Below are 13,710 nucleotides of genomic sequence, written 5' to 3' on the forward strand. Positions count from 1 at the left end.
CAATGCTTGCTTAAAGAGCCTTCTTTTGTAGACCAATCCACAAAACCTGTTGGGGGTTCTACCTTTCTTCTCACATCCACAGTTACCTCTGTGACCACAGATGCATCCATTTTGTAGTGGAGGGTAGGTCATTTTCTGTATAAGAAAACACGGGATATGTTCATAGGTTCATAGGTTCATACTAGGCTATCTGCCCTAGGGCATTTATAAGCCTAGCCAGAGTATGTTTGGCTTTCGCCACCCATTTTAAATTAATTTTGCTATGCCCTTTTTCGAGGTTAGTATACTGTGCCTCTGTCTAACAGTGACACAGAAGTGATACCCGGGGTAAACTTATGATCTCCCATCCACTCATCAATATTCCTCTTGAAGAGAGTCAATGAGGGACTCTGCCTAACCTGGACTGGGATTTTATTCCATAGTGAAGGGAGCCTCTGGGTTATGAATCTGTCCCTCCAGCATGTCCTATTTATTTCAGTGCTGAGGTTCAAGTCTCTGCGTGTAGCTCGATGGGATTTGGATTTTTTGAGGTGCAGCATGTCCCTTAATTCCGGGTTGGACATGGCCTTATACGTCAGGCACAGGTCACCTCTGAGCAGTCGGTGTGCCACTGAGTAGAGCTGGAGTTTCTTTAACCGGGCAGCATATGGCATCTGTTTGAGCCCTTTGATCCTCTTGGTGAGGTACTTTTGGGGTCTTTCCAGTTGCTGCAGGTGTTTGGTAAGGTACATCCCAAAAGGGGCATTGTACTCGATTATGGGCCTGATGAGGGATGAGTAAAGAGGCACGATGACCTCCCCTAATCTAGATGTGAATCCCTTCATGATTAGGTGGGCTATATAAAATGTTTTTCTAACCACTTTGGCCACGTGGTTGTCAAATGAGAGATTGCTATCAACTTGGGTCCCCAGGTCCCTAATGACTTCTTCTGTACTTAATGGATTACCACCTATGTGGTAATTTGTGGGCACTTTGTTTTTGCCAAAGGGGATGACTATACACTTTTTGGCATTTAGCTTGAGGCCATGGCTCTGGCACCAGTTGTCTGTTTCTATGAGGCCCTTTTGGAGGATGCTTGTGTCGGCTGGAGAGTCGATTATGGCACCCAGTTTGCAGTCATCTGCGAACTTGGTCAGCCACAGTCCTTCCGTGTTGGCCTGTACCTCCGAGAAATATATACCAAACAAGAGAGGTCCCAGGACTGAGCCTTGTGGGACGCCAATTGTAACTGGTTTGGAGTCTGACATGGCTCCAGCAATTCTAACCATGTTGGTTCTGTCTTTGAGCCAGTTTGCAACCCATCTAGTGACATATGGGTTTATTTTTAAGCTGGTGAGCTTATCTATAATGCCCGAGTGGGGTATTGTATCGAAGGCTTTTGCGAGGTCCAGATAGGCTGTGTGGACCACCTTCCCTTCGTCAATGGCCTTGGTGACTGTTTCAAAGAAGTCAACCAGGTTTAAGAGGCAGGATCTGCCCTTAACAAAGCCAAACTGGGTAGGATCCAGTGTCTGTAGGTCCCCAATATCTTTATTTATGAGGTCCATAATGATCCTTTCCATAGCTTTGCAGACCAAGCTAGTCAGGCTTATGGGGCGATAGTTTCCAGGGTCCGTTGAGGCACCACCTTTGTGGAGAGGGACCACTGTTGCTGTGCGCCACTCTTTGGGTACATATCCTGTAGTAAGGCTGAGATTGAACAGTAGTTTTATGTTTGGGTTTAGCTCTTCTTGGAGTTCATGTAGGACGCAGCCTGGGACACCGTCTGGTCCCATTGATGCTGTGTTTTTGGACTCAACCAGAGGCCAAATTGCAAAGTGTAATAGATTGTTACGTTCTCATTCTTTTTTTTTTTTTTTCATGCAGTAATTCTATTTATTTATTTATTGCATGCTTCTTCTTCTTTTTTCGGCTTTTCCTGGTTAGGGGTCGCCACAGTGGATCACATGTCTGCTCATGATTGGCAGTGGAGTTTTACAGTGTCGAGTTGCCAGCCCGGCGCCCAACCTTCCAAAGAAGGTGCACACATGCACGCACTCACACCTAGGGCCAATTTAGAGTGTCCAATCCACCTACAGCATGTCTTTGGGATGTGGAAGGAAACCGAAGTACCCGGAGGAAACCCACGCAACCACAGGGAGGACATTCAGACTCTGTACAGAAGGCAGCCCAGCCGAGGATCAAACCAGAGAACCTCTTGCTGTGAGGCAGCAACGCTAACCACTGCACCACCCCCGGCCGTCCTTATTTATTGCATGCTAAAATTAATATATTTTCATTTCCAGTTACCTCCTTATGTGCAATATCATTCAATCTCACCTCTGTGTATAGTGTACTTTTCTTTTCATGTGTTAATTATTTAGTAGTCAGTGTTGCCCAATCTAATAAATAGTGTACAAGCATGTGTGGCAGCTACTTCAGTATTTAGTTTGTACTGTAGTTATTGTTTATTCTTTAATAGCTATCATGTCGGTCTTTTTGTGTTTGTTTTCTCCTGTAAAAGAGCTGACACTCAAAATTTTGTTTAGGTAGCGCTTGTGTTTCCTAAATGACAATTAAGCTTCTTTGAATCTTTTGAATCTTTTTTGATTCTTGAATGTGTACTGGAGATGAGAGCAGCCCTGCTGGTGTTTCTGGCATTCCAGATCAGCTTCTCCAGGTAGTGATTGCCATACAGTCTGACAACATGGTAGCAATACAGTACTTAAACAGACAAGGAGAGCCAAGATCTTACCCCCTTTGCAGAGAATCCATGGAAGTATTGGAATGGGCCTTATAGTCACACAGCTTTCTGCTAGCAGTTAACATACTAAAGTCATCTAATGTGGCAGGGGACAAGTTGAGCTGGCAAGTTCTTCTCCATCTAGAAAGGTTTCTCAGCAACAAAACAACACAGAATATTTTTTAAGGTGGGGTAGACCTGCTTGTAATCTTTTTAATTCACCCTTTAACACCAAAGACAGAGATCTTGTTAGCATCATACCTACAAAAGGGCAAGCAGCTAGAGATGATTGGCTCTGGGGACTACTGTACTTCTTCCGCCTTTTCCCTTGATATCCAGATTCATTGAGAAACCAAAATGTGCCAAGTAAAAGTAATTCTCTGCCAGATATTATTCCTCCTTGTCATGGCCTCATCTTCAGAAAGGACCCCTTCTCTTACTACAGCACCCCAAGTTGTTGATTCACCCAGGTAATTGATTTGATTGCCGCCTCATAGAAACCATCCCCACAAATGATTTATATAGGCAGATTAAATAAAGTTTACCTTATGGGCTTCCAGAAAGACATAGATCTTATCTCAGCATCTCTGTCTCAGGTTCTTGCCTTTTCAAGAAAATGCCAATTACTTTGTGATAACAGTCCAGTTGGCAGCTATTTCCTGTTTTCATTCAGAATTTTCTTCATCCTCCCTTGTGTCACATCACGCCCCTTTTGGTTTTAACTCACAAGACATCTACAACAACTGGAAAGGCTGCAGAAATACCTCACAAAAATGATTGCCGGCCTCAAACAGACGCCCTATGCAGACCGTCTCAGAAAACTCCAGCTTTACTCCGTCGCATCTCGCCTACTCAGAGGTGATCTCTGCCTAACATACAAAGCTATGTCAAACCCAGAGCTGTTGGACATGCTCCACTTAAAGAAATCCCAATTCCTCCGAACTACATGCTCTAGGGACCTAAACCTTGTCACCACAATAAACAGAACATGCCGGAGGGATAGATTCCTGTCCCAGAGACTTCCCATACTCTGGAATAAACTACCTATCTATATCAAACAAAGCTCCTCATTAGCACTCTTCAAGAAAAATCTTGATGATTGGATGGGTAATAGGAAATTCACTCCGGGGATCACCTCTGTGGCTCTGCTTGACAGTGGCACAGGAAAATAATTTTCTTGGGTGGCAAAAGCCAGGGTACCTTTTTGGCTGGGCTTGTATAGGCCCCAGAGCCGATAGCCTAGTACCTACCTATGAATCTAGGAATCAGACTTGCAAGGCATTCAAGAAGGAAGTGCTCCATGCTGGACCCCTTTTGTCTGTACCAGTCCCACTGTGGGACTTGAATTTCCTTCTGGAGAAGTTAACCAAGTTTCTCTTAGAACCAGCTGACTCCATAGACTTGTAAGTTTTGTATGTAAAAACTGCCCTGTTGGTGGCAATAATTTCAGCAAGACAAGTGTCAAAAATTCTTGTATTGTATTCCCTATTACCATTATGTAGCATTTCCTCCAGATAGAGTTACCCTTAGGACTAATCCAAAATTTATTCTTAAAGTTGCTACTCAGGCTAACATTAACAATTCCATCAACCTACCAGTTTTCTTCACTGCATATTACAGTAGAGGGGAGTACTGATTGCATTGTTTGGATGTCCACAGATTTCATTTTTACTTATACTGTACTAAGGACATAATGATCCGTTGTTTGTTTCCTTTTTCTTGATCAAGGGAGATCAAAAGGTGTCTAAGGTTAGTGTAGCCAGGTGGCTATGTGATTGTAAAGATTATTTTTTGGAGGGGAAGACCTTGAACTCAATACAGAGACTGCACAAACAGGTTCATAGGTTATTACTAAGCTAACAACCACGAGAACCTATGTAAGTCTAGCTGAGTAACTCAACCCAGTTTTGTTCCCAAGTACCTTTAGCATCTGTTCAGAGGGGTATATTAGTAAGGACACAGCTAAGGGTTGTGTGTGTGTGTGTGTGTGTGTGTGGGGGTATGTTAGTTAGGGAATATGTTACTTACTGTTGGCCTCTGTTCATCATAGACATAGCGGCCAGACAGGGGTGAATTTAAGATTCCCTATCCAGTAGTCAAGTTTTCATTTGAATAGGGTCAGGGATGAACTCTGCTTTACATGGATGAGGAGCTTCCAAACAGGAGTGGGCCCAGTACAGAGCCCTGAGATACTCTGCTGGTGCCCGGTCTCTTGGTGGAAGTGTTCTCGCCAGTCCTGAAATCTTGTATTTATCCCTATTTCATTGAGTTTGTCAGCAATACCTGAGTGGGGTATTGTATCAAACTTCTTAGCAAGGTCAGGATAGGCAGTATGCACCATTTTCCCCTGGTCCATTTCCTTGGTGACCCTCTCGAAGAACTCTACCAGGTTAAGTAGGCAGGACCTTCCCTTGACAAAGCCAGGCTGGGATGAGTTCAGCGTCTCTATGTTGTCAATGTCCTTGTTGATTATTTTTGTGATAATCCATTCCATGGCTTTACATGTTAGCTTTGTCATACTGATTGGTCTATAGTTTCTGGGGTCAGTTGATGGACTACCCTTATAAAGATGGATGACTGTTGCAATCCTCCATTCACTTAGTACGTAACCTGTTTTGAGGCTATAATTGAAGAGTGCCTCAAGTGGTCCTGATAGGTCATGTTTTAAACTATTTAAGAAGCAACTCGGGATATTGTCAAGGCCCATTGTGACAGTGTTTTTGGATTTAGTGAGTGTTGCCAAGACCTGCTCCCTGCTGATAAGTGGGAGCGGGGGTATTCTGGAAGGAATTTCACATGAGGTAGCAAAGGGGGAGACTGGTGGTGAAGTTAAAGCAGAATTTGTCAGCCAGCAGATTTTCTATATCACCCTGATCAGTGAGAGCAGTGCCATTTAACACCAGTTCAGCACACTGCATTGTGTTACCTTTAAGGTATCAGACATAGCTGAAGAAGTCCTTGTGATTGTCTTTAGCCTGAGAGGCTATCCTGAACTTGTAACTAGCCTTTTTGGACTTAGTTAGTTCTCTTAGTTTCTTGTTTAGTTTAATGAGGAATTTCTTGTCTTTATGAGATTTGCTCTTTCTGATTCTGACCAAGACTTATTTTTCATTTTGCTGTATACCCTGTTGAGGTAAGGATTCCACCAGTGAGGTTTGTTTTTTGGTGTTTGCTGTGCGTTTACTTGTGGTAGGTATGGCAGCCTCTATTCAGCCATTTACATGTTTGTACAAGATTTCTGTGAATACTTCTGCAAAGTTGCTGTGATCTTGGAGTTTAGGGGAGCTTTATATTTTGACAAACTGTCGCTTAATATGATGTGGCTTGCTTTAGAGTAGTTCCTAACTACTACAAGTTTAGTTGGGTGTTGCAAATTAATTTTTATTTTGAAGGAGGCAGCTTTGCAATCTGACCTCACCAGTGAGGATGTGATGGGGGGCACAATATTCTCCCATGCTGGTGAGTAATAGGTTCAGTATGTTTGTTTGAACCTTTAGTTGGAGCTGACACTTTCTAGTCCAGGGTGTTTATGTTGATAAAACCTGGAAGCATTGTGCCTGTGATTTGAGAGAGTGTATGTTTCCCAGTCTGTCAAGGGTTAATTAAACTACTGCATGATTAGGATATTTGATTGGATGGTGAGAGCCTGTAGTAAGTCTAGGTATGAATTATGAGATTCCAGAGGCATGTGTGGTGAATTAAAGCTATCTAGGATATGGTAAGGGACTTTATCTATGGTGAGTTGGACTTGAATGAACTCCAGGGCATGATCCTGTTTAACCAACCTGGAGGTGCATGTGCTGCTAATGTAGATTGAGACAGTTCTATGTTAGTGCATCAAAGGTTTACTTCAGCAATCCTTCGTTCATCGAACAAAAAACATTGAACATTCACTTCAGAGAATGTTCACTGAATGTGCTACACGGGGAAGGTAAATACTTGCCCAGCATTTCCCCGTAACAAACACTGGAGTATTTTAAACCCACCCAGGTGGGGGGCTGCACCCCCCCGCATACCCCCCCCCAACTGTATATACGAACTCTGATATCGCAGTACAGTGGGGAAAGGGCAAATATTCATATGATGGCCAAATAGTTCCTTACCCTGTGTAAATCCTTTGCTGATGTGAACATTTGCTGAAGTGAACTTTCAATGTTTTTTGGTTACTTAATGGAGGTTCGCTGAAGTAAATCTTTGATGAACTAATATAGACCCGATTGACACACCTTCACCTTTGGTCCCTGTCTGTGCTGCTGTTGGTCTAAATGTGTGGAAGGCATTGTAGCTTTGCATTGCCAGAGTACTTTCTATGGCTTTGAACCAAGTCTCAGTAACTGCACAGACGTGTATATTCTCCAGTGTGAGGAGAGCTTGTAGGGTGTGGAGTCTGTTATTGAGACTCCTAGCATTGAGCAGTAACACCTTAAGATTATATAGAGAATTTTTGCTATGTTGGTAGATTTGGCATTTTGGCATTGCCTAAAAGCACTCTAAGGGGTGGATAAAGTTTTAGCTAGTGTCCAAAAGCCCAGGGGAGACAAGTGCAGAACAGCCTTGACAAGGCAAAGTGGTCTCTTAACTATGACCTTCATACTGACAGATGCTAAATTCCCCTGAAATGTCATCCGAGAGTAAGCCAGTTGAAAAAAATCAATTATTTTTTGTTCATCTGTGGCATCATCCTTGGTGAAGGTAGAATGTTGCTCACTGCAAGGCACATACCTATCTGTGGCGCATATTCAGAGAGAGATCCATAATGTCTGTTTTCACATAGTCTACTGTGGAATGTCTCAGGTCATTTACAAGCTTATAGACTGTGATAGAATTATATTGGTACCTGTGGTGCAGAGACCTGATTGTATGTGTAATATTATGGATCCTGGGTTAAGATAAGCAACTAATCATTATCTTATCCCTGCTCAGCCTGGTTAGTGGGGCAGCTGTGTATTATGCAGTGGAATCCTCTATGACAAAAGTACTAGGTAAAGTGGTTGCTTTGCCTTATGGCTTCCGTCTTGGGGGACCATTGGGTGTAGGTGTATGTATGTTGTTTGATGTTGCTTTTAGTGTGTGTGCTTTAGAGTTTGCTCTGGATAAGTGCTGCCATTTGATGACTTAGGTGCCTCAGCACAAGAAGGTGTATGTGTGTGTGTATCGTGATGGGGTATGTGTGGAGGCTCTAGTGTGTCTGTGTGTGTGTGTGTGTGTGTGTGTGTGTGTGTGTGTGTGTGTGTGTGTGTGTGTGTGTGTGTGTGTGTGTGTGTGTGTTCTTGACATTCTAGCAGGGCTCTGGTTGCTTCATTGGGATGTCTGCAGAATGTATATTTACAGGATATTACAGCAGCAGTTGCATGGTCTGTCTTGCATACTTCATTAAACATTATAGTTTGAGCTCAATTTGTTGGGCTTATGACTCCTTTGAAGCAGCCATTCTCAAAGGTTTGCTGGGTTAGGCCATGTAAGATTAGCTAAGGATTCTGTCATTTTGTTACAGAGTCTGTACAGGACCAGACCAAGTACATAAATCATTTATATACCAGAATGATAGATTTGTCCAATCTCTGTCTAGAAATGGTGTTTTGTTGCTCTCAGGAATCTCCTCCTTCTGGAGTTGGTACTTGAATGTATGTACTAATTCTGTAATTACCTTTTCCTCTGTTTTCTGATCTTACCGCTCAGTCTGTAATATCTCCTTAAGGTAGGGAATTATGGGATAGGGACTTCAACACAGTCATGTTGTTCCAGTGTTCAAATATCGACCAGAGAAATCTCATTCTCAGAATGGTAGCTGGCTTATCTGGAACCTAGTGGTGTTCCTTAATCTGGTGTCCCTCAACACTAAGTTGAGGAACAAAATAAAAAGGTACATACGTGGATCTGCCACTCCTTTCTTCTCTACTACAGACTACAGAAGAACACCAGGTCCATGTCACGCCCTTGTGTAGCAGGACATCACACACAAAAAAAAAAAAGAAGTCTGGCTTTCAATCTAGTGTTTTTGCATAGAGAGGAGAAGGGAGGAGTGCCAAGTCTGTGTCACACCCTCATGTAGCATGAGATCAAAAAATAAAAAATGGTCCATATTTCAATCTGGTGCTCCTCTGTAAGAGGGAAGCAAAGAGCAACAGGTCTGTGTCACTCCTTCATGTTGTAAGAGAGCAAAAATTCAAAAGTTTGCTCTCCAAAATGGTGCACCTTCCCATACTCCTATGGAGGAGTGCCAGGTCCTGATCATGTCCTGCCCTCATGTTCGCATGAGAAGTGAAAAAAAACTAAAACAAATTTGCCATTCACATCCTGTAACACCTTTCATCACACAATGACTACCCCTTTTCTGGAACAAACTTCCAGATCAAGCAAAGTGACATGCTGTCTTTTTCTGAAAAGGAGTTCATAGATTTATAGCTATGTACTAGGTTAACTGCCATTGCAAGTCATTTTAAGCCTAATAAACTAATGAAGGAATACCACCCGACTCAGACAGCAAAAAATGTTGAATCCTGAACTCCAGGAGCGTACCCTCCAACCTGGCTGCAGTTGGAAAATAAAAGTGATGTCAATAAAGTATAAATCCACAAGAACCAACGTTAAAAATTCCAGATGGACAAAGCTTCCACGTAATTCTTTTATTCTTAAAAACTACTCAGGCGAAAGCGCTTGGATTTATTTGAACTTCTTTCTGTCTGTTTTTAAGAATAAAAGAATTACGTGGAAGCTTTGTCCATCTGGAATTTTTAACGTTGGTTCTTGTGGATTTATACTTTATTGACATCACTTTTATTTTCCAACTGCAGCCAGGTTGGAGGGTACGCTCCTGGAGTTCAGGATTCAACATTTTTTGCTGTCTGAGTTGGGTGGTATTCCTTCATTAGTTTATTTGGCTTGTTTCCCTTCACTGGTTATCATTTTAAGCCTAACCTTTCAAAACGTGAGAATCAAATCCTGTACCCTGTACCTGATAGGTAACCATTATACTAACTCCATGGGGTTTGTCTGGAGTGTTTACAGGTGTTACATGATAGATTTGCTCTTTGCACAGGAACAACATGAGTGTGTTGAAGTCCCTATCCCATAATTCCCTACCTTAAGGAGATATTACAGACTGAGCGGTAAGATCAGAAAACAGTGTATTTACACCCTTTGGTGGCTCCTTGCTTTGGACACCACTACTAATGACTTCAGAATACCTCTGATACCAGTTCAGTCATGCAGTTGTAAAATTAAATAAAATCAAATGAAATTAATGGCAGTTCTGTTTAGTTCATCGTGAACTTCACACTGTAACAGTTAAGCTCTTGAGACTTTTATTTTTCACTTTGTACTTGCTGACAAAGATGGCCTGTGAGAAGTCATTGTGGTTATTATTAAATACTTCATAAGTTGCTTTGATGGTTTATCTCTTCAGTTCAGTGCAGAATCTGTATCTTTAACCCATGCTGCTGCATACTGTACCCCATCCAGCTTTTAGTATTCATCTTCCTGTAGACCTACAGTAACATTAACTCATTTTATATGTAGATGATATTCTTTTAATAAGTAACAGAGAACTTTCAAAGTCCAGAATTTACTTCTTTCTTATTTCATGACACTGTTGCATTAGTTTGTAAGTAACAATTTAGAAGTAATTTTATTCAAAGTTAAGCTGCATTACTTGGCAACACCTGACTTTGCACTAGTATCTTAAGTCTCATATCCTTTAGAACAGTCCATTATCCTTAGCTTCATCTTGCAGATGTCTAGTACCCACCATGACCCATCTTATTCACTGCATTGTCCTGTAGAGGTTACCAACAAAAACATTCTGCCACAATTAAAGTTTTCATACAGACTCAGACTCAGCACATTTCTAACTGCTGACATGTGCTGTGCATTAACTAAGAACTGGGCAGTTGTCATATATATTTAGATGCAAAATGCCAGGAAGTGCAATCTCCCATTAGTAAGATCTGCAGATTTATCTGTTTATCTAATAATAGTCTTTATCACTGCCTATTACTGAGCAGAACAAACATGCTAACTGTTGCACAAAGAGCAGCCTTGTTTTAACCACTTTTAATTTGAATTTATGCCCTCCTTTCACAAGAAGTCTTTACTGCTTCACTCATTAATTCTAATGTCCCAATAACCATTTCTTGCGGCATAAATAATGTCCCTTTTTTGTTAACAAATGAAAGATAAAGTAAAACAAATACCTAGAGCAACAGAAAAAAATCACTTGCATCTCGACAAATGTGCTGATCAACTCCATTCCAGTGTTTGTAGTGGGTTATTTTTCTTGTTGATTAATTTTCTTGATGGTTACCTGCAGGTTTCTTTTTTTTGCCTGAACATTTCTGTCTCCTGTGTCCTTCAGATTGGAGTTTCTTTTGCAAACATTGGTAGAAATTATTAGCAAGAGAAAGGTGACCACCACTGTGCCATTCATGATTTCAGAAGTCTGATTGCCAGTATTTGAAATCACTGTACATTAAACACATTCAGGCATGATCTTGTGGCTAAATCTTTCACATTCTATGCCTGCCTGCAGAGATTGTCTTAAAGATTAATTGAAGTGGTCACTTTTTGTGAGTAACTGTTTGATGTAGCCATAGTGTTAACAAGATAACTAAAAGGTGCTCAGAGTTTCCTTCCTAGTAAACCCATATGACAAATGCCATCCTCTTCCTAGTATTCCAATTTTGTGCATTTGCATTATTCCCAAAGTCTGAACTGGTTTTACTTATTTATACCCATATATTGCTGTTTTTATTACTAACAGGAGAGGAAGTTAACTGAAGATCGCATTTCAGAATTTACTTCGAAACTGGCAGAGGAGGAGGAGAAAGTCAAAAACCTTACAAAACTCAAGAACAAGCATGAAGCCATCCTGGCTGATATGGACGGTAATGTTATTCATTGTCACATTATTTGTCAGTAAGACATAATCATGTGAGAAGCATTGATAACTACCAAGTATTTCCCATGTAATATGCTTGCGGTTAAACATAAGACTTCACAAGTGCATAGTGAGGCATACAGTGTAGCGTGTTTTGTTGTAGAACTTGGTAGTATTTTGAGTATTAACTGCTTTCAGGTAAGACTCATTAAAACTCTATTTTAGAATAAATGTGCTTTTAGGTTGTATTTAGTTTTTAAAACATTCTGTGAAGAAATTGATTTTGTTTTCTGTTAGTTTTGTTTCACGTTTTTGTGTTTTTTTCTAACATAAAGTATTTTTAGATTGGTTCCACGGTGTTTATTAATTACTGCGTATAACTCCTCCTCTGATTGATAATTGACCAGTATATAAAACTAAAGGGACTAAAACTATTTTCACTGTTTATATCTTACTGTCCATACCCATAGTCAGGATCTTCCAGTTCCTCAGTTTTTGTATTATGTTTTGTTTAGTCCCTTCCCACATATCTTTAGCTGCTATAACTGACTTCATTTTTATCCATAAACGTAAAACACCACACCTCGCACGTACGGCTTTGCACGGCCAAACCAAATACGAAGAACACACCAAAGGCCAGCAAATGTAGTTCCAATATTTTATTGATGACAAAAGGTGCTGGTAAATGCACCAAAATAAATACTTAGTCCTCAGACTAGTTTCGGCATGCACCTTCTTCAGTGAGGAAAAAAGATAATAAGGCAGCTCACCAGTTTCATTAGATGCTTATAAATACCCCCTGAACCAATGGGGAAAAAGTACATTCCATATCATTACATAATGAATGAGCAACAAGGAGGTTTATAAAATTAAGAGACAACACATGGAGAACAATTGACGGATTATATATATAAAAAAATATATATAATCTCAATATTGTGGAACATATGTGAATACAAAAACTGATGGTCTACCCTGCTTAATAGTGTCCATAAAATATATAAACACATAAACAGGCTGCAGAACATATAAGGTGGATAGGATGAGTATGACTATATGTAAATATTAATAAATAGCCAGATTAACATGAGAACGGCATGACATCCTAAAAGTGAACTGATGAATAGATATGGGTATAAATAATAAAGTCACATTTCCTTGATATGGACACAATCAGTTATTCCACCTATACAGTGTTTCATATATATATATATATATAGCATCACCAAACAAGGTATAAAAATATTGCATCACCAAACAAGGTATAAAAATATTGGTTCACGAAAAAACACTTCTGTAAAAACACCCACTGGTAATCCAAAACGACCAGGATGCAAGGATCACGAACCAAAGCGTTGAGTAAAAAGTTCTTTAATTGAAACAGCTTCACCAATACAGCTAAAAAACACAAGTACTTCCAAAAGTAAAGTCAGTCAAGCGCTTTCACCCGGGCCCTCCCAGGCTTTCTCAAGACATTTTTACATTGGGTGATGAGTCATTTTATAGTGCTCTTGTCCAACCCACCTACTTTAATTAACAATCAATTAATTAAATAAATTATTATTGTCACATTTGCAATTTAAAGAGATGGAGCATTTTATGTCAGGTATATAAAGATATGAATGCAGATACAAACATACATACAATGCTGGATTCTCTCACATAATACCCTTTACAATTCCCTATTCACTGTGTTCCTGTTTGTCCAACATTGTTCACATTTTGTCCACATTGTTAGATAACATATATCTATTTACAATATTAGCGTCTATTTAAAATTCTAACTAATATATCAATATAAATCTACCTAAACCACTTATAGCTAAAACCATCTATTTCTAAAAACCAAACACCCTCTATCATACCTCATGACTTATTAAAACATGTGTAACATTACATTTTTAAAAACATTTTAACATGGCCTTAGCCAACAAGCATTGACTTCTAACTGGTTTTATGGTTTTAGCTATAAGTGGTTTAGGTAGATTTATATTGATATATTAGTTAGAATTTTAAATAGACGCTAATATTGTAAATAGATATATGTTATCTAACAATGTGGACAAAATGTGAACAATGTTGGACAAACAGGAACACAGTGAATAGGGAATTG

The 13,710-nt window shown here is 40.1% G+C and overlaps 1 protein-coding gene across 4 annotated transcripts in view; it reads left to right on the top strand.

Moving 5' to 3' along the window:
* LOC122809252 (myosin-10-like) overlaps nt 1-13,710 on the top strand; it is a 3,714,157-nt gene that overhangs the window by 2,627,071 nt on the left and 1,073,376 nt on the right. For all 4 annotated transcript variants that reach the window (XM_044080584.1, XM_044080595.1, XM_044080606.1 and 1 more), the window contains one exon: nt 11,481-11,604. In XM_044080584.1, the coding sequence (XP_043936519.1) occupies nt 11,481-11,604 (124 nt within the window). The remainder of the gene's footprint in view (nt 1-11,480; nt 11,605-13,710) is intronic.

The sequence above is a fragment of the Protopterus annectens genome, chromosome 1.part1 (genome assembly GCF_019279795.1).
Source record: "Protopterus annectens isolate FY-2018-M chromosome 1.part1, PAN1.0, whole genome shotgun sequence".
In the NCBI taxonomy this organism is placed as follows: domain Eukaryota; kingdom Metazoa; phylum Chordata; order Ceratodontiformes; family Protopteridae; genus Protopterus; species Protopterus annectens.